We start from the raw sequence: 22,151 nt of genomic DNA on the forward strand, positions 1-22,151 counted from the left end.
GTTGGTCCGGTTAGATGTTTACTGATTAACTCAAAGTGTACTCATTAGCAAAGGAGCACATTCTGAATTCCTGATTTCTAGATCAGTTTGATTTGTACATTTGTACATTACAGTGATGTGTGGACATTATTGTTATGAATTATAGTATCAGTAGCCTAGTTGGACTGTTGTGTCTTTCTTAGGTGCCATTATCATAACACACAGCTGTTTTGTATGATATAACCTCCCCCAACAGTTATGGATACTAGTGTGATAATACAGTCAAGCCCATCTTTTTTCTCAAAAAGTTGTACATTTAATAATTTATTTCAGGACCTAACCCATAACTGCATTTTTGATCATTTTGCTGCACAGATGCTATATAGTCAAAACACCTGATGAAACTGGAATCTTAGAATACTCATTATTGAATTATTGAAAAGATTGAGAGCAATCTCTTGCTGAAACGTGGGCGCAACAGTGGTTTAGAGATCAGAGATAGGACTAGAACGTTCTCTCTCTGCACAAATCAGAGGGTTTCAAATTGAAAGTGCTATTATTTGGGTAGTCAAAAAAGAGCATGGAACAAACTGGATACGTAGCGATAGTTGCTGAGTCCACATGCAAGACGAACCCCTATGTCTGGCTGTCTGTGCTGCTTTCCTATCAAGATTTCTGTAAGGAAAAATGCATAGCATTGCCAGAGTCAATACGCAAAAGAATGGCTCCCCCAATAATTGAGGCCTGTGTCTCCTGGGGAGTGAATGAGAGACTCTTCCAGCAGTCACAGCAGCAGCAAGGTGATACAAATGTATCAATAATAGTTTATTTTCCAGCAGTTTCAGTAATGGCTGCAAAGGTAGCTTGTTGGTTTGGTGTAATTAACGTCAGGAAGTTTGTGTTTATGCCTTTCCTGTGTCTTCTGTCTATACATCTCATTCATGCGAAACACTATAATGCATTCTTTAAATCTGAGACCGAGAAAACATTTGGAAAAGTAGTGACCCTGTTTCTGTCTTGTCTCCAGCCTCCACATCATCGGTTTGAAATAAATTGCGTTTGAGCTTTTCCAACATGTATGAGTCTGGAAAAATGCTATGAGATAAAGAATAGTTTGGCTTCCTTGGATAATTAACTGGTTTACAGCTGCGAATATTTTCCTCTCCCCCTCATGTCAGAAGTTTGTCATTATGAGGGTCATTGACTATTAATCAAGAGCGTTGGCAGTGCCGGCTGGTTGTGCCAGTTACACTGGCTCCGAAGTCCCAACCACAAAGGTTGTGCATTGGGGTGAGTCAGATTATCGAGGTAGTCGGTTTTTGAGGTCTAGTATGAGGGCAGACTTTTTTGCAAGTGTACAGATTCTTTGAATAGACAATATAGCCCAGAAAGCTGACATTGCCATTAGTAATATCCACATCCGTGTGAATAACCCCATCTCTCATGTTATGTTAATAAGCTTGTAGAACGTTGGAATACCTGTGGGTTTCTTGGCACTATATAGGGTATTGCAGTGGGGCAGTAATCAGGAAGAGGAAACAGAGCGGTTAGACATTAAAAAGCCAGGTTTTTAACAGTTTCCTAAAAGTCCAAAGAGTGGGTGCAGTTGGGAAATCGTTATTTTTCAGTTCAAGTTAAGTTTATTCTGACAAATACATTTCCATAAAATACAATAAGACAAATTATATTGCCTAGCATTACAAATACTCCTTTTTAAAAACACATTCTAGTGCCTAAAGCTTTTTTTTTAAGTCCCAATCTCTCTTGCCACTTACATATGGTTTAGCTGCAATAAAAAAATAATATACTCTCAATTATCATTATTAATAAACCTAGTCAAAACAACAGCAGAAGATAATAGCTCTTGAATTTTGTAAATAACAAAACTTGCTGTGTACAATTCTTCATAGGCTCTTTAACTAGGTATAGATGACACGGTACGAGTCCCAATCATTAAGGAATAATTCCAAATTGTCATGGAACTCTTTTGCAGGAATATTAAAATGTGTATTTTATGATTACTGTGTGCTTGGTTTTGTAATATTTATTTGCAGAGCCAGCACTGTTGGCGTTGTGTGATATTTTTCTAGTGCACATGTCCACGTTGAAGAGGGTCTCACAGTTATACCAAAGAATGTTAAACCCGTAGAATTGACATGCGGTGTTACAGACATACTAATAAGCACATATTTTCCTGAGCCGTCCAGTCAAATATCTTGTTGTCCAAAATAAAGCATGGTGTCGTGGAGTTGAAAGGCTGAAAGCAACATTCAGTTGTTCATAGGGTTAACAATCACGAGATGTTGCTTAAGGAAAATGTTCTATATCCACTTACTACGTCAGTATTTTACTTTGCATGTTTCCGAGGGGCTTAACTGTTGGTACAAAAGAGTGTCTGTTCCAGTGCAGGTTTCCTCCTCGTTAAAGGTTCACTCTTTTATAATAATAGTCCACTGTTAACTTTGAAGACATTCCCATTTTTTTTCTTATTTTGATACATACTTATTTCGTGCTTCTGTCTTCCTGCTCCTGACCTAAAAGTATCCTCTCTGGAGTATTATTGTACGTGCAAGGAAACTATGGGATCACATGCCAAACTTAAGCACCATTAATAGGAGCGGGAAAATGGAAAAAAACTTTTTTTTCTTTTTTAATAACCCCCACCCACTCTATAAGTGGCATGCTTCATTATCGGGTTCACCCTGGCTCCTAAATGCCAGGGTGGGCTCGACCTTATTCCAGGGAGCGCTTATGAAGACAATTAAATAGTGGGCATAACTTTTAAGAATAAAAAATCCTCATCCAGTCCCAAGGCATCCCTTTATTATTGGGGTGGATAGGACAAATTAAAACTATATTAGGGTTTGGAAGGATATAACATTCTCATGACCCTAAAACATCTGCATGTTTCAGCCCTATTGGCCTAAATAGGATCTCCGGACCTCTATGTTTTGAGTATTTTTTATTCCTGAAAAGTTTCTAATGGGGAATATTATCATACACATGTGTTTTAGTAAATGGGTGCAAAATAACCCTCTATTGCTGCATAGATTGTTTCACATTATGATGACCACATCTTGCGAATTGGCACGGTAATACGAAAATGGGCAATTCAAATCAAAATTCAAATTTGTTAAAAGCCATAAATGCCTCATGGCTGGCTGGCTGCGCTGGATATTGCAGTGTCTGCGTCCCGTGACCTCACAATGTCAGTTGACATGAATGACACCTCGCACAATATCTGTGTTATTTCTTTGAGTTCCTATTGAGGATTAATGTTTGTAAAGTGGGCAAAAAGCATAACTCTGTCAATCTGCCCTAACCGGTTTTCCATAAAGTGTTTCATGGTTAACATTGAACACATTTTGGGACGAGATGATAAGTTCAGTGTTGGCTTTAGACTGAAATATAGTGTTTGACATAACTTTCTATTACACATTACAGACCTGCTCGCCAGTTTCCTAAATATATGTCACACTATTCTGCTATGAGAATAACTTGTTAAACTGATTAAGGCAGTCTTGTTGACAGAAATATTAAAAAGGAAATGTTATAAACAGAAATAAAGGCTGACCCTTCATATTGTGACACCTATTCTTATCGAGATTTAAATTGGTAAATCATCAACTAGGGTAAACACAATGTGCGGTCAGTTGTTTTATTGAGGGAAGTTAGAATATACTTACCCAAAATACAGAAATACTGTAGAATTCAAATAAGTGTTTTTGTTCACAATATTGACTTTTTGGTGTGTTTTGTGTATCGGAAGTATTTGTTCTTTCAGGTGGCTTAGGAAGGAGATCTGTGTGGGCTGATGATTGGCAAACAATACTTCTATTTTTATTATGACTTGTTTTTCTTTAGGCCTCAAGCTAGGCATGTGGGCTAATGTGTGCATTTGTATCAAGAAAATGTGATTCATGTGAGTTGAATTATACTGGAATAAAAGGGGGAAAACTGTGTCATTGTGTCTTAAAGAACTGCACCATGCACAAAAAGCCGGGAATTCACTTTTTATGCTGAAATTCACATCTTCTGAAAAGGAATCTAAAGAAAAAAGTAAACCTTGTTCATTGCAGCTATTATAGCGCAAAGCAGATCTATTACCCAAGGATCATTTTTACTCATCCACTCTGATCAATTACAATCTTGATTATTTTGTAATAGCTACATATATTTTTTATGTAACATGGTAATTGGTTCCATCTATGTACTTGAACATGGAGCAAAAGCTAAACCCAAACATAATAATTTAGGCCAAATCACCGGTGACTGTACATAATAGTGATGCAGATATACTTGCTGGTAGAAGAAGTAGTAGTACTGATGCAATGAAAATGTAATAAGGTGACATTTCATATGTAATGTTATGAACAGTTGTTCCTTGGTCTCAATATTTATCAGAAAATCTCAATTACTATTTAAATGCATTTAGAGACTTATGAATATTTTCAAGTAGATTGGCGATAAGTTAGATCAACACTGTAAATTTTTGTATTTTTTTAAAGGTAGGAGAAAATAATGCATTTTTAACATGAAGAATCTTTAAAAAGTCTAGCTAAATTAAAGAAGAAAACCCCAAATAAATCTAAAATAGCCACATGATAATTAGGAGGGAGAAAATCTAGAGCCTGAGAAACTTGGTCACTTTTTCACTCTTCTGGTGAGATAGTTTAATCAATAACTTTGTGGTGGAATGTGCTCGCAGACACCAGAACAATGATTTTCAGAGATATCAAAATCAAACAAATCAAAAGCAGAACTTTCTGACCTTCACTATTGACATTTTATTAAAAGAGAGGGTTGTTGTTGGAAAGTGCTATACCTTTAACAGTAAATTGTGATGTTTTGCATGTGTCCTTTGCATCAAACAGTGAATGATTTTAGGTCAAGCCTGGGCAGCGCTTGCGCTGCTTTGCGAGGCATGCTGTATTAGAGTATGGACTTGAAGCTCTGCCCACTCTCCGCCCATATTTGTCATTGGCTTGTGTCTTTGTCCTTTGTAAATGCTGGATTCTGGTTCAGAAATCGGCTTGTTAGTCCCTCCTTAGTACCGCCTTGTCTTCATTTGTAACCTCCCATGAGGACTGGCCCTTTAACTTCTGTTACACGGTCTGTTATTTAGTCTGTAGGCACTATTTTCTTAGTGAGTTTTGTCCTACTGCAGGCATGACGTGCTTTGCAGCAACATTCAGTGCGCCATACGTGCTTTCACTTTCCAAGCAGCCGGGACAATGGTGGCCATTTTTTTGCAATGCAGTAAGTCTCGCATTTAGGAGAGTTCGAGCTATTGGCATTGTAAATGACACTAGCTTAAACTCTCACAAATGCAAGACCTATTGATTAGCAAATATTTTTTTTTGGTCTGTTTCCATGCGCCCCATGCCATGCTTTCACGTAAATGGAGGCCACACCTCTTTCTTTAGACGAGTTGTGTCTAAAGAAAGGGGTGCGGCCACTATTAAAGTGAAAGCACGGTATGGGGCGTTATTACGAAAAAAACATTTGTTTGAAAATCAAATGATTTTTTTGGTAAAAGCGCCCCATACTGCGATTTCATTTTGATGGTGCCCGCACCCCTTTCTTTAGACGTGACTCATCTAAAGAATGGGGTATGGCCTCTATTTATGTGCAAGCGCTTGAGGCGCTTGGAAACAAAAAATATTTGCTGTTCAATAGGTCTCGCATTTGCGAGAATTTCAGCTATTGCCATTTACAATGCCAATAGCTCTAAGTCTCGTAAATGCAAGACCTGCTGCATTGAAAAATGCTTGTTATTAAGGTTTCATGGACATTCAGCTTTTGTCTGTGTCTTGATTACTTTCATTTTGCTTTCATAAAAAGCAGCCAGACCCTCTAGGGTTTGTGGATTTTCATTGCAATGGTGTCTACTTGTAACTACGGCATGTAAAGTACATTTTGTAATGCGCAAAATATGCTTTTGGAAAGCACCCAAAATGAGCTGCCAAACAAATCTCAAGGCACAGTTACAGAACTCCTTTGATTTCCAAATTTTCATTTCGAATTTCTTGCTCAATATCTCACCGCCAATGCTTTCAGCACTATTTTAACATTCCATTTATGTAGAAAAGAGTTTTTTAGTTTATGATCTTGTGTTCATTCTGAAGCCTATTCGGTCTAGTTTCTTATATATTATCTTCCACTGTGAAGAACAGGGTTCTAACCCCGGCTTTGGCACATAGCTAGCACATGAGATTTTTGGACATATCTTTTTATGTCCTGGGTCTCGTATCTTGTGAACAAACATTTTGTCATATAGATTGTCATGATTAGTAAAAATGTGTGATGTTAAAAAAATACACAACTTGTGATGTCCAGTTACACATGTACTTTACTTATACTTTCTTTTTTTGTAATCTGGTTTTAAGCAGACTTTCATAATTGTGTGCCCAATTTTAGGTTCTGCACACTGCATTTGAGATTATCCTTCTGCAACTATAGGATTCACTAGTAAACGCTCCACTGCCCCTTGGAGCGAAGTACGCTCTATCAAATACCTGAACTAAAATTATAGAAATTTCTGAGACCTGATGATTGATGTTTTTTTCTCTTTCTTTCAGCTTCCTGCAGATTTCACAAAGCTGCACCTTACAGACAGTCTCCATCCACAGGTGACCCACGTGTCTTCTAGTCATTCAGGATGTAGCATCACAAGCGATTCTGGAAGCAGCAGCTTGTCTGACATCTACCAGGTAAGAAGGACCTGGCACTTTTCATGATTAAAGTATTTTTTCTTTTAAATGTCAACACTCATCTGTTCTGCTAAAAAAAATAGCAGAAATACCTACCTTCTTGTAAATCTTTGTACCTTTTCGGAAAAACCTCTACACTTGCCTGGATAATTGACTGCCAGTAATTTGGTCCATGTACAATCAGTAATCTTTTGTTTGAATATAATTTTAATATGTTTTGTATGTGTTACAGCAATCATAGCCAAAAGAAGTTACAAACATTTGGTAAAAGCATCTTGACTTCTACTGTATACACTGAAAGTATCCATATAGTATTTATTTTGATACATCAGGCATGTCATTAAGTAATTTGTCAAAATTATAATGCTGTCTAGGAACTGCCCACTTGTCATTTCCCTAATTAATTTTATAGGTTGTGCTATCAATCTGGTCAGCTTCCTTATCCAGGAGCACTCCGTGTATGCAACATTTTATATCAGTGGTATGCCATCATCAGCAGACGGTCAATAGTCTGGATGAAGTTGGTATTTTACTTATGAATGCTAGACTAGTAGTTGAATGTCAGCAACCCAGGGCAACTTTCACTGATTTGGCTACACGCTTTTAACATGTCCAACTACTGGAAAACTATGGCAGTGTGGCATCATTTTTTTAATGGTATGAAACAAAATGAATGTGAAATATGAGGCCATAATGCCATCTGGTGGAATGGCATCAAAGTGTAGGACTCAGGCAACCATAAACGTTTAGACTTTTATAAAACCTTTATTGAGCATTAGTTGCAACTGAGGACAGTCATTTAAATGTGTCATCCAATTGCTATAAAGGGCACTCAGAATACCCATGTGAATTGTCTTTGAACAGACACTTGGAGCAGTCACTATTTCAAAAGATAACTGACAGGAAGCCAATTTGTTCTTGCATTGGAACCTATGCTGTCTGCTTTTAGACGTAAATACTTTCAGAGGTGTTTTTTTCACATAAGGGTATATTATCTTTTTTGGTGTGCTGGTACACACTGTTCAACTTTCACACTCTATGTTGTTTGGTAGCTATCTAAGGATAAATGTAGGGTGCAGCTTTTGCTAGAAAGACCGAATCATACTTAATTTGCAATGAAGTAAAAATACAGGTGGATGAGGAGTCACAGCATGTGGAGATGTAGTAATCCCTGAAAAGGTGCGTCTTCAGCTCCTTCCTAAATTGCATGAGGTTTGAGACTTTTCTAAGGTTGACGGGGAATAAGACCTTTTGTAGTGAAGAAGGAGAATTATCTGCTTTTTGGATTTCCAGTTTTGTAATTTTAATGTTGCCAGTTTAAGGATGGCTAGGCTTCTGTTGTGGTGCTGTCCATCTGAGAAGTTTAGGTTTGTAGCCAGGACGAATGCTGAACGCTTGGAGGGTGAACCAGTGTAGACTTTCATCAACATTGGGGAAGTGTGGTCAAATTATTTAGGCCTTAATGAGACCTGGTGAAAAGTGTAGTTTCCTCTTCAGGATGGACTTGTGGTATTGCGATGGTCTAAGAGCAGGATGCTGCCTCTTCCCAGGTGTGAAAGATTGAAGGTTTGGACCATTTTTTAAATGTGGTTTATAGGAACCTGAATTGAATTCTTTCTTTTTTTGCGACAGTTGGAATGCTATCTTGATTTTCTTTGGGACGTGTAATTTAATGGAGAGGTCAGTGTTTAGTGTGAATCCAAGTAATTTGATGGGAGCTTTGGGTTTAATACGTCCACATTTAATTTAAGAGCCAGATTTCAAATTGCGGTTGTTAGTTGTTGTGGTTAAACATGAGGAACTTTATCTAGTTAGGGTTGTTTTTTAGACAAGCCCTGGACATCCAATATCAAATGAGTTTGATATAGGGTTTGAATCCAAGTACAATATGAGCAGTAGAAATATTAGAGTTGCATATTGACAGCATATTTGTGAATCTCCATGCTGTTATCGGTTAGTATGCTGCCAAGTGGTTTCATGTAGAAGCTGCAGAAGCTGGAGGAACAGAATGGATGCCTGGAGTACTCTGCAGAAGAAATGGTAGTTTCTGGGATGTTGAGCTTCTTATCTATGAGACAGGGTATATGCCGGCGGATGAGTCTGGTAGTGACTGGAGCCAGTCCCCTGGCGCTGAGTGTTGTAAATTCCCGTCTGACTGAGGCCACTTTCTGGTGGGAAATGATACAAGCCTTCCCCCCTCTGTTACACTTGTCCGTAACCATCGGTGCCCCCCCCGCCCCCCCCCCCCCACCCGGCCGCTGTGCTCGGCCTCCATCCTGCCCCCGATTCCAAGCTTGAGGTGTGGACCCCGTCAGCTCCCCTTCCCTCTCCCACGAGAGAGATGATCTGTGACCCTCAGACTGAAATTCGTGGCACGTTTGGGTTAAATGGGTGGGTTAGGGTGGATTGGGAGTTAGAGGGTTGTTCGGGAGGCGTTGCCCCCATAGATACAGAGCCTTGAAGATTGGGAAAGTAGCACATAGTCGTGGTCGGATACCTAGTAATGTACCTGTCTGATGTACTTTCAACCTCTCGTATGTCTTATTTGGTGTGCATCGACAACTAAGTGATACCATCTGCAAGAACGTTCAAGATACGTGTGTAATATCCTTGGACCTATGTATAAGTACTGTGTTTAACACGGATTGTAACTCATTGCTCCTTCCTATGCAAAAATTGAATAAAAATGTGTTGTAAAAAAAAAAAGAGCTTCTAATCTAGGCTAATTAAAAGCAATTTGCGGGGAAGAAAATGTAGCACTGTGAGTCTTTGTTAGAGGAAAAAAAATGTGTTTTCAGTGTGTGGATCCATTCTTATTCTAGAATAACCACCTTAGTCCCTCTAGATCCCTCAAATCTGCAGAAAAATATGTGAAGATCGACAAATTTCTTTTTTTTGTGGCAAGAAATGTAAAAATGTAACTGCTGTTTCACGAACTCTGTGGAAAAGACAGTGAAAATGTATACGATCATTTCTCAATATACCACCAAAAATTATTTTAAAAGTACATAAAACGTCACTCATTATATATTTAATTTCGAAAGCAATCTAATTCATACGAGTGCCCCTGCTCATCATATACACATTTCCTTGGCTCGTGTATGTGTTGAGGGGAAAATAAAACCGCAAATGACCAAAATGTAAGATAGCATTGAATTTGTTTCTTAATTTACTAGGTAATCAGGTTCTTCCACAATTGGTTAATCACAGCTATACCAAGGACCATCCTAGCACCACTCCAAATGCAGTCAGGAAGTCCATGTAACCAAGAGTGACAAAGTAGAAAGATATTAATCCAGGGTGGTGGGAAGACCCATTCCATTCTTATTCACAAATCAAGTAATTGTCATTTTTAGATATGCAAGACATTTGCTGTCTTCGAGGATAAATGTCAAAGATAGGGCTTGAAAAGCTAAGTGTGATATCATTAGGGCTTCTTGAAGTGATGCTAGGTAGTTGACTTAATAACTCTAATATCTTCATTGTGGGTTGGTTGTGGCGTGAACACTTCGTTTTTTGTATATTTCACAATAATAAGTCTTAAGTGCTTAAATAAAATCATGTGTTGTATTCAAAATGGTTGCTTTCCTTTTAACATGTAAGATTAAAGCAATAGATTAATTTATTAATGTAGTCATAGGTTGGTAGTTCCACTTTGGTCCAATACATAGTTGCTTCTTTTGTTTAAGGCATTATTAACACCTTTTTAAGTATTAATAATGCCTAGGTAAAAATTGCTTAGTCGCTCTATTATTTAGTAACTTGTACTCGATCTGTAAAACCTTAAATAGATTATACCTCTTCCCATAATCAGTACACTTTAGGAAATGGTAGTAATGAGGAATATCCACAGTCATCTGGATAAACATGCTTAGATGCCTACCGGCTCATATTCCATCCGCAACATGGTACTGAACAGCTTTCTTTGACACAGTAGACAATATCGGGGACTCCTTTGGCAAATGTGACTTGGAGAGGCTGATCCATCTCTACTTGACCTCTATGTTGGAATCACTCTACTATCCAAGTTTTTGGAGGCAATTGGCAGGACTGAGGGGGTGTTTCTGAGATGGTTAGTATCATTTGTGGGTGCATGATCAACATGGGTAAGATTAGGCGTGTGTCGGTCTTCTCCTACTGATTTTATTTGTGAGTATCTGAAGGTCCATTCGTATACCCATGTATTTTAAGGATTATGTGATACCTTATTGAAGATCACAGGCTTAATACAAACCCGGTATTCCTGAACCATTAGTCGATGACATAATGATGTATGTAGTATTTGTACACCACAAACCTAGCCTGTGGTAAATAAAATTCCTTTACCTGGACTTAATTTGATACAGAAACATAATAAAATAGCTCAGTAAAATGAGAGGCAGAATCCGTGGTATTAGAGGTTCGGAATGGGCTTTATTCCAGTGATCGATTATAATCGGTTGCTCCAAGTTCCATCACCACGGAGGTTCAGGAAGTGAAGTACATACATTATTGACATGAAATGACTTTTATAGTACATACATTATAATGAAGCGAATGCAGTAGGCGTAACAATTGATAAGGAAAATGACGATTTATCTACGTAACCAAAAAATGGGTGGAACAAGGAGTAAAAAGGAACATAATTGGTTATGATGTCACATATAGGTGGATCCATAAGATAATACTTGGCATAGATGCGCGCGCAGCAGCATGACGTGTAATTGACGTGCAACTAGGGGGTGAAGGGGACTTGACGTTTAGCTCTACATGTGGAGACAAGAAGTCTGGGGGGTCAAGTCAACCTAATCCTAAATCATATCTAACATCCTATGTTTAAAGAACTATGTTATCCACGAAAGAAGGACTCTCGGACAGAATCTATTCTATACTGACTGTGCGTGCGTGTACAAGCGTCTAAGTGTCTACCCTAAATGCGAGGGCAGGAATCTTCCATAGTAACAGGGCTATGAATTACTTGCATAAAGACAGAGAAGCCGGGCCTTTTGCTCGGTAGCTGGAAGAATGTTTACTTAAACTACTAGGCAGGAATGCATCGGCTGAGGGGGAAGCAGATAATTCGAAGGTGAAATACAGTTCTTGGCAGAGAATAGGCTGATGTCAGACTTCGTGAGCCGCGCAGAGAATGAGACAAAGTTCATGGTCACAGATGCAGGCTCAGACTGGAGCTTTCAGAGGCAGAAGGCAAGAAGAGTTTGATGACAGAATCAGGGCCTACTTGCCTGGACTGTAAAATGGCATAAGTGAACCATATAAAGCCGGTGGCCTTTCATATTTAGGAATGGAATATCCGGCCTATTCATGGCGGATCTGACAGAGGACATGTTGACGGTGGACGCACATGTATTTGCGTCTTCATAACTGGAACTGGAGGAAACATACATGTACTTGTGACATGCACATGGAACCGTTGGGGTCCAAGATAGGGGACATAACTGACCAGAAAAATCCATATTTCCACATTCCCTCCTTGTCCCCTACTTGCCCGTTAAGAGATATCAATCTTCATTAATCCTTTGAGCTGTTCATATAGCATCATTTGTTCTTCTTTCTTCTTCCGGGATCTTGAATGAAAATCTTGATGTGGAATGCACGATGTGGCACACAGACCACAGATCGCTGGTCCACATTGTAGACATAGACAGCAACTGAATAGTATGAGAAGGCCAATACCTAGGAAGGATAGAACTCTCCATCCCCAGGCTGATATCACACTCCAAAACCAACTGGACCAAGTCCAAGTGCCTGGGTTCTGGTGTATCTGGTTTACAATCTTATGAAGGCGAGTTATGGCTTTATATACTGATGGCGAATTTTCTGGTATGAATACGCAGCAGCTTGATCCGATGACCCTACAAGCTCCGCCCCTATCAGCCAGGATGACGTCAAGGACAAGACGATTTTGAAGCACAACAATCCGCATAGCAGACTGCTCTTCTGTTAAATTGCCTAAGGCGGAAATAGTCTCATTCACTACTGCTTCAAGGGTTCTAGTTAATCTACGTATCAGCTTACTATTAGTAACAGTACCTATATAGGGAAAGATGCCTTTATTGAAATCTGTGTATTTTTCCCATGCTGTTTCAGTGTAATCGACAATTGGGAGATCTCTCCGCTCTCTGTTGTGTACCAAATGAATATTTCTGTAATAATCAGGAGGAGCTAGGAAAACAGGTGGCAAAAGGAATGCAATGTAGCAGGTACCATCCCAATCTAGAGGTAGACGCATATATGCAGTCTGACCACATATAAAGTAGGAGTGGCGATAAGCTCTAAATGAAGATTTGCCTTGATCACTGAATTCTACTATAGTAGTGCATTTACTATGGCCCATATGTATGGAACCAACCTTTCTTACACACAATTCACCTTTCGCTGGGAATACTGACATGGTGGGTAAGACTAGTTCGACTTCGGATACGACATTTAGAATCATGAGATTAGGTGTAAAATTACCTAATCCATATACTTCATTTTCTAGATCAGTTCCTGTTCTTTTGGGGCGACCCTCCTTGTCAGGATAACAGACTTTGAATAAAACTAGGTTCAGGTTTCCCCATACCCACTGATCTTGGTAAACTGCTGTGTCTGAGTCTATGGAATTGATTAAACTAAACCATGCTCCACAGGAGCCATTATGTGTAAATGGGTGTGGAAAGAATGGCAGGACTCCTTCATAATTCTGATAGGGAGGGAGCCGACCACACACCCAACAATTGGTGGCATTACTAGTCTGATGGGAATGATGTAACATACTAATGAAAGTGTTATTGCGCAGCGCAAGTCTATAAGACAATTCATGCGGAGGTAAGTCACTAAAAGAATGTTCTGCGGTAACATTGTAAACGTTTCTGGCAATAGGGTAATATATGTGCAACAATATACTTGCAGTAATTATTAAAAGACTTAAGGAAAACAAGATTATTAATGTCACTATACAGTGGCTACGCAGTGATTTACAATACGCCTGTCGTTTCATCATTTTTCGCGACTGTCCATGATTCAGGTCTAGAGGATACATGTCAGAGACAAATTCAACCGCTTCACCTTGGAGAGGACTTAAACAATCAAATTGTCTGACGTTCTAGGCCTCAATTTTACTTTATAGAGTTCGGTTTTAGTTTTTTCAACCAAAGGAAGTTTTGAATCAGTCTGTGAGGGAGTGCAGGGCACAATGTCTATATCCGAGGATAGTCCATGAAATTTCTTGATATGACTTGAATGAATCCAGCCCTTGCGGCCCTCGATCTTCACGGCTGTCCTTGTGGTGAGCAGAACCAACTTGGGTGTCTTCCACCTGGGCTCCAGCTGAGTCTTTCGGTCAAAATTTCTCACAAATACGAGATCACCCGGAACTACGTCATGGGGTTTCACCTCAGTGTTGTCGGGAAAGGCTGCAGCTACCTGTGAACGACAAGATTGTAGTGCAGACATCAAGGAAGCCAAGTAATCTGTCAGCATATTACAGTCAACATCAGTTATTTTGCGTGGTATAGGCGTCCCCCACATATTTGGTGGTCTACCAAAGATCACCTCATACGGGGACAGCCCTGTTCGAGAGTGTGCTACCATTCTCATGTAAAAGAGTGCAACTGGTAACGCTACTATCCAGTCGACACCTTTCTCTCTGCATATTTTGGACAATCTGATTTTCAGTATCTGATTATGTCTTTCTACGAGACCTGCTGCCTCGGGGTGTCGGACACAGTGGAATTTCCACTGATATCCTAACAGAAGTGAAACATGTTTCATTAATTCGGATGAGAACGGCTGGCCGTTATCTGAGTAGACAACACGTGGTAAACCGTATCGTGGGAAGAATTCTCGAACCAACTGTTTGGCAGTAGTCGGGGCAGTGTAATCTGAAACCGGGTATGCCTCCGTCCAACGGGACAGAGCGCAGACAACTACGAGAACATATTTGAATCCTCGACATCGTTCCATCTGGATATAATCCATCTGGAGGGCTTCAAAAGGGTGATCAGGAGGATGAAATCCACCCTGTTCTACGGGAACGCTTTTTCCTGGGTTGAACTGGCAACAGATCATACAGGTACGGACTTTTTGTTTGGCTGCTGCTCGTAAATGTTTATTGAACCAAATGTGTTGAATGCTGTCTAGCATAGCTTTTTCTCCTAGATGTGCTGGACTATGTGTCGTGTTAATTATAACTTGGACCATTGAATCAGGAAGGAACCACACAGACTTTTCCTTCATCATCCATCCTTGGTCCGTTTGGATCCCTCCTAATTCAGTCCATTTCTTTATTTCGTCTGGTGTAGCATGTGTCTGTATGTCAATTACGTCAAGAGTAGGATCTTTAACTGTCATACACTGTGTCGGTGTCGTGACTATTGTCTTTGTCATGTCGGATGTTTGAGTTTGAGCAGTCTGTTTAGCTGTTCTGTCGGCTAGATCATTGCCTTGGGAAATGATATCAGTAACCTTCGTATGAGCCTTGCATTTCATAATTGATATTGCAGTGGGTCGATGTATTGCATCTAATAAGGCATGAATGAGGGGTCCGTGCTGAATGTGGGCACCGTGGGAAGTTAAATAACCTCTCTCTCGCCACAGCACGCCGAAGTCATGTACAACTCCGAATGCATAACGTGAATCAGTGTATATGTTGACTTTTTTATTCATGGCTTGAATACAGGCTTGTGTCAGAGCGATGAGCTCTGCGGCTTGAGCTGACAAAGTATTTATACGATTAGTTTCAATGACTTCAGTATCTGTTGTGACTGCGTAAGCGGCCACTAACTCTCCTGTACTTGTTCTCATACATGAACCATCTACATACAATGTCAGGTCTGGATCTGACAATGGGACATCGGTTAAGTCTTGTCTGGGTTTTGTCGTTATAGTAATAACTTCAATACAGTCATGGGCTAGTGGGTCTGTTCCGGTTACTGGCAAAAGTGTGGCAGGATTCAATGTGTTACAGCGTCTGATTTCTATGTGTGGCTGAAACAATGTAAGCTCTTACCCTGTAAGTCGCGCTATAGTCAAGTGTTGTGTTTGCGTTCTATTTACGAGAACCTCTACTGCGTGTGGTACTTGAACTGTCAATGGATGTCCTAACACTATGGCATCGCTTTGTCTGATTGCTAAAGCTGTCGCTGCTACTGATTTTAGGCATGCAGGCAAAGCCTGAGCTACGGGATCTAATGTACTAGAAAAATAAGCACATGGTTTGTGTGCTCCTGCTTGTTCCTGTGTGAGTACTGAGAAAGCAGTACCTTCGCGTTCTGTAACAAAGAGTGTAAACTGTTTTCTGTAACATGGTGTTGCTAAGACAGGTGCTTGACATAAAGCTTTCTTTAGGCTTTCAAAAGCTTGTGTATGTTCCTGAGTCCAAGGGAGAACAGTCGATGTGGCTGCCTCCTGTGTTGTCAACTGAATGAGTGGTTTTGCTAGAAATGCATACTGAGGGATCCACTGCCTGCAATATGAAGTGAGACCTATGAAAGCCCGCACCTCCTTTTGTGTCTTGGGTGTTGGCATGTTAGCTATTAACTGAATGCGGTCGGGTGTAAGCTGCCTTCCCTCCTTGGACAGCGAGTGTCCAAGATAAATAACTCGCTGGACACAGAATTGCAGCTTAGAAGGGGACACCTTGTGCCCCTTTTCGGCTAGAAATTGTAAAACTGTCAGTGATGCTTTTTCACATTCCGGTTCGCTTCTTGCGGTGATCAGCAGATCATCGACGTATTGGAGCAGAGCAGTGTTAACTGGCATGTGGATACTATCGAGTTCTCGTTTCAGTGCTTGGCTATAGATGCTGGGGCTTTCTGTAAATCCTTGAGGTGCGCGTGAGAATTTAAAGCTACGTCCATTTAAACTAAATCCGAACAAATATTGGCTCTCCGGATCTATTGGGACGCTGAAAAAAGCATTCTTGAGGTCAATTACAGTAAAGAACGTTGCTTCGGAATCAATGGCTGTCAGTAATGACGAGATATCTGGGACCACAGGGAATTGTGGCACAATGCACTTGTTTAATTCGCGCAGATCAATAACCAATCGATATACTGGCGGGGCCTTTGGATCTGTTCGTTTAAGAATCGGAATTATCGGTGAATTACATACATTGGAGTCTGTTTCCACAACTACTCCTTGGGCCATGAGCTCGTCAATGATTTGTAGTAAAGCCACTACAGCATCTGGTGGTAACTTGTATTGTCGCATTCGTGGTAGCACCACTCCTGCCTTTAATGTGACTCGATATGGTGTAATATTCATGCAACCAACATCAGTAGGGCCTTGTGCCCATAGACGTGTAGGTAAAGTCTGCAGTCGGGGATCCATGTCTCTAGACACATAGTGACCTTTAAAATCACGTAAAAACAACCTTACTCCTTCCGGAGAACAACATATTATGGCTCCTAGAGCTTTCAATGTTTTTATTCCTAGCAAGTTTTCTGGACATGATTTAGTAAGCAATAAATCTGTAGTTCGGGTCAGAGGTCCTATCGTAAGTGGAAGTGGCTGTGATACTTCATTAACAATAGGTTTTCCTGAAAAACCAAGGGAAATATTTTGTGAGCCTGAGAGGGGTGCCCCTGGAACTTCACTACGTTTTATGGTTGTTCGACTTGCCCCTGTATCGAGTAAAAATTTTCTGTCTTGGCCTAATAATTCACTATGTACATAAGGTCCTTCTTGATCTACAGGGATCTCGATAAGGGGTAAGTCAACTTCCCTCTCTAGGCTAGTTCATGCGTAACGCTGATATTCAGGATATTCATACTGTGCGGTCTGGTACATTTGTCGTGTTGTTGTCTGTGTGGCAGCAACAGGCAACGGTGGTGCAGCTGGCACAAACTGTATGGGCTGTTGTGCGGCTGGCATGGCCTGGGTATGCTGCAGAGCTCCTTGTTCATTCTGATCTTGTCTGAGTGGCCGTGATCTTTCTTGTGTTTTACCTATGGCGATATTATGTTTTAAAACTGGACAGTCGTGTACGTAATGACCTGGCTTTTTACAATAATTGCATGTCCCTTTTACAGGTCCTGCTGAATCGGAATGTGTCATACCCTTTTTATGTCCTTCAGCTGGAACTGTCTGGGAAACTAGCATTTTCATTTTCGTGTCTTTCATGCGTCTGTGTTCATGTTCTTGTTCCTCTCTAATTCTATTGTGATGATACTGTAACATTTGTAACATTTGTGATGGAGTGTTACCTTGCCAGGTACTCTCGAATTTTAATACTCTATTCTTTACTTGGGGCAGGGCATTTTCTACTAATTTTGTTACAAACAGATGTGGGTATGATTCGCTACTTGCTTTTATGCCACTATTTATACCAAAACATTTTTCAAATCGGGCATAGTAATCACTAGTGTCTTCATCTTGCTTCTGTTTACAGGCTGAAATTGTACCCCAATCTTCCTTTTTCGTAGTTAATAAACGTGGCAGTACCTGTACTAATAAACCTGGTAGTGCTTTAGTTCTATCCCCAAGTCCTGCTCCTGCAGTTCGGGCCTTTTCTTCCGCTTCTAACACTGACCATTCTATCTTTTGGTCTCCTACCTCCCACTCTTTTTCCTTGAGTTTCTCGTAAATGCCAGCAGGCATCAATACCTTTAATATTGTCATAATGTCGGGATAGGTATACTCTCCCATGAGTAGCATGTCTTTAATTTCTCGGTGAAAACCCGCTGGGTCTTTGTCATGACTGGGTACCACTTTCTTCATTTGTAACAATTCTATTTTTGATATGGGCGTATATACAAATACGCGCTTAAACTCATTGTCCTCGCCTTTTATTGGGTGCACTTCTCGTAAGGGATTCTGTCTATCCATGTGATACGTGGTTCTTTCCTTGACGGGCAATGAGACATGCTCTGCGCATACAAAAAGAATATACTGCTTTCTTGATTCTAGAATTTCTTTAATTAATTTAGTACCTGAACCTCTCCATTTATTCATAAGCAATTCAGTCAATATGTCAGGTAAGGGACCAGGGTCCGAACGCTGACTCCGATATAGTATAATGAGTTGTTGAATCATATAAATCCCAGCTAACCTCTCTTCATCTGGGGTGAGATTCAAAAATGTGCGTACTACTGTATCATCACTATATTTTCCGGGACTGTCCACCCAATGGACAGCTGCCCTGGCTAAATCTTGTTCATCCATAGAATCGAGAAAATGATAACCCCTTCGTTCTCGGAGTAGTTTGTCGGCGGTTTGGAACGAATGCTCCTTAGACCTTATATTAATTATAGGTATTTGGAAATTCCTGTTATTATCTGGACATATCGGACGTATCGAGTCAGTAAGACATCTATTACTATTACAAGATCTTCCTCTTCCTACATAGGCTATGGTGTCTGACTGTCCTGTGGGCAGTCCTGACCCTTCTTCCTCGCTTTGTTCGAACTCGTCTACCTCTAATCTCTCTTCGTGTAGGCGTTCTATTTCTTTACGGATCTTTCGGCACATGGCTATTATACAATTTTGCTTATCATGTCTACCTTCTGATATATTCTGGCTCCATCTGGTAAGAATTTGCATTGCTTCCGGGTTTACCCCCGGTCGGTCTTGATTTCTGATCACACAATTTATGAGGAAACGTAACAGTTCCCCCTGTATCTCTACTTTCTGGTATTCCATAGCTCTGTTAATACATTCTGGATCTCGCCCTGTTTGGACAAAATGATATATTTTATCTAGATGCGCAGTCATTCCTGGTAACTTCCCTAAATACACTGCGGCTCGTCTGATACGTAATGATGCTAGGGTCATTTCGTCCTCTTTACCGGGCACAGGGTCATATCTACAATCTACAAGAAGTTCCTTAAGCGTACGGGCACTTATGAGTTTGGGTGTACGTGAATGTGCTGACTCTTGAAAAGTAAGTTTATTTATTCTGGGTGGCGTAGAAAAAATATTGGTAGCACCTCCCGTGGCCCCATCTGGGGTGTCGGGTGTGAAAGGATTCGTCGAACGTGACACAGCAACTACAGGTGTGGACACAGCTATAGAAGTAGCTGTAGGAGCGGATGCAAAAACAGATGTGCTTGCCGGAACTTGTGACTCGATTTGTTGCTGTAGGGATACAGGTACTGGATCTTGGCGTTGGATCTCCCTGGTATGCGGTCTATGTGGGGCGGAATAAGCATACTCGGGAGCTGCGTCATCTAAATATGAGGAAAGAAAAACATCTTCTGCGGTTCTAGGATGCCCCTTAGGATGTACCTCTATTGGGAACAATGGGGGTGGCAAGTCTTTCGGTATTTCTGGAGTAGCCTTAGGTAATCCTTCGGCCAGAAGGGGATACATACCATTCATAAGGGTATTTCTTTGCCTATCTACTTGTTCTGATTTCACTCGGATACCTTCTTCGATTAATAGTTTTTCTCGGACTTCATTTGATTTTTCTTTACTCTTCTCTTCCTGTCTACGTGCTTTTTCTGTTCGTCTATGTGATTCTTTACGCCATAATTCAACGGCGTCTTTCTGTGACTGTCTGACTTTCCTTTTCCATAACTCTTCTTCGACTTTCATGATGCACTCTGCATCCCAGGTTCCCGCTGCGGGCCACCTCTGACTTTCTGGTAATCCCTTGGTGTAGTCTACCCATAAATCAAGAAATAATATAGCGTCTAAGCCATGTTTGTGATACATGAAGTGCCCTGGAGTATCCCTAGGAGGAATAGGGACGGCTTCTTCGAGAACCCCTTTTCTAGTAGTGATCTGTCTTAATTTCGAAAAGAGCGGCATATTGGCAACTGATCCGATACTTAATCTTGAACACATTTAATACAAAAGCACAATAATGAACAACCATTCATACCACAATATGCAGGACGTTTTTAAACACATTAAACATTAAACCTTTAACTGAAACAACAATGATGATCGTCTGCATAACTAATCACCAAGCTTAATTCTTGACAATAACTAGATACTTCGGAATACTTGATATACTGCTAAACAGTACAGATACACTGCTGAAACAGTGCAGACCGGATTTGTGTACCCAAACCCGTCTTGACCGGCACAACCTATGTGCACGTCAGATATGCCTCCCCAGTAATGGTACTCACCGGGTAGCTTCGGAAACGGAAGGCCTCGGTAACTTGAACTTGGACCGGACTGGACTCGACTCGACTCGTCGGAAACTGGACTCGACTTCGAACTGGTGGGCCTCTGTATACCTCGGATCTTGCTCTCTCAGCTAGGCTCTGGTCGGGATACTTCGCACTTCTCACCGCCTCGTCTGGGTGTTGATCGCAGCCTCAGTCGCCCCCGCTTGACCGGAGGGAGATACAGGAAATCCTGCTGGTACGCGTTATTGTCCGTCCAGCTGTGGCAGGAGACCGGGCCTGCAACTCACCTCCGGCGCGTGAGATGAGAAAGTGTCCCTGTTCGGGCACCATTCATGTGGTAAATAAAATTCCTTTACCTGGACTTAATTTGATACAGAAACATAATAAAATAGCTCAGTAAAATGAGAGGCAGAATCCGTGGTATTAGAGGTTCGGAATGGGCTTTATTCCAGTGATCGATTATAATCGGTTGCTCCAAGTTCCATCACCACGGAGGTTCAGGAAGTGAAGTACATACATTATTGACATGAAATGACTTTTATAGTACATACATTATAATGAAGCGAATGCAGTAGGCGTAACAATTGATAAGGAAAATGACGATTTATCTACGTAACCAAAAAATGGGTGGAACAAGGAGTAAAAAGGAACATAATTGGTTATGATGTCACATATAGGTGGATCCATAAGATAATACTTGGCATAGATGCGCGCGCAGCAGCATGACGTGTAATTGACGTGCAACTAGGGGGTGAAGGGGACTTGACGTTTAGCTCTACATGTGGAGACAAGAAGTCTGGGGGGTCAAGTCAACCTAATCCTAAATCATATCTAACATCCTATGTTTAAAGAACTATGTTATCCACGAAAGAAGGACTCTCGGACAGAATCTATTCTATACTGACTGTGCGTGCGTGTACAAGCGTCTAAGTGTCTACCCTAAATGCGAGGGCAGGAATCTTCCATAGTAACAGGGCTATGAATTACTTGCATAAAGACAGAGAAGCCGGGCCTTTTGCTCGGTAGCTGGAAGAATGTTTACTTAAACTACTAGGCAGGAATGCATCGGCTGAGGGGGAAGCAGATAATTCGAAGGTGAAATACAGTTCTTGGCAGAGAATAGGCTGATGTCAGACTTCGTGAGCCGCGCAGAGAATGAGACAAAGTTCATGGTCACAGATGCAGGCTCAGACTGGAGCTTTCAGAGGCAGAAGGCAAGAAGAGTTTGATGACAGAATCAGGGCCTACTTGCCTGGACTGTAAAATGGCATAAGTGAACCATATAAAGCCGGTGGCCTTTCATATTTAGGAATGGAATATCCGGCCTATTCATGGCGGATCTGACAGAGGACATGTTGACGGTGGACGCACGTGTATTTGCGTCTTCATAACTGGAACT

General features: G+C 40.8%; 1 protein-coding gene across 31 annotated transcripts in view; it reads left to right on the plus strand.

Annotated features, from left to right (window-relative positions):
• The window catches only part of RAPGEF2 (Rap guanine nucleotide exchange factor 2), a 960,874-nt gene that overhangs the window by 753,069 nt on the left and 185,654 nt on the right, over nucleotides 1-22,151 (plus strand). For all 31 annotated transcript variants that reach the window (XM_085641742.1, XM_085641743.1, XM_085641745.1 and 28 more), the window contains one exon: nucleotides 6,561-6,692. In XM_085641742.1, the coding sequence (XP_085497868.1) occupies nucleotides 6,561-6,692 (132 nt within the window). The remainder of the gene's footprint in view (nucleotides 1-6,560; nucleotides 6,693-22,151) is intronic.

This window comes from Triturus cristatus, chromosome 2_2 (assembly GCF_964204655.1).
Source record: "Triturus cristatus chromosome 2_2, aTriCri1.1, whole genome shotgun sequence".
In the NCBI taxonomy this organism is placed as follows: domain Eukaryota; kingdom Metazoa; phylum Chordata; class Amphibia; order Caudata; family Salamandridae; genus Triturus; species Triturus cristatus.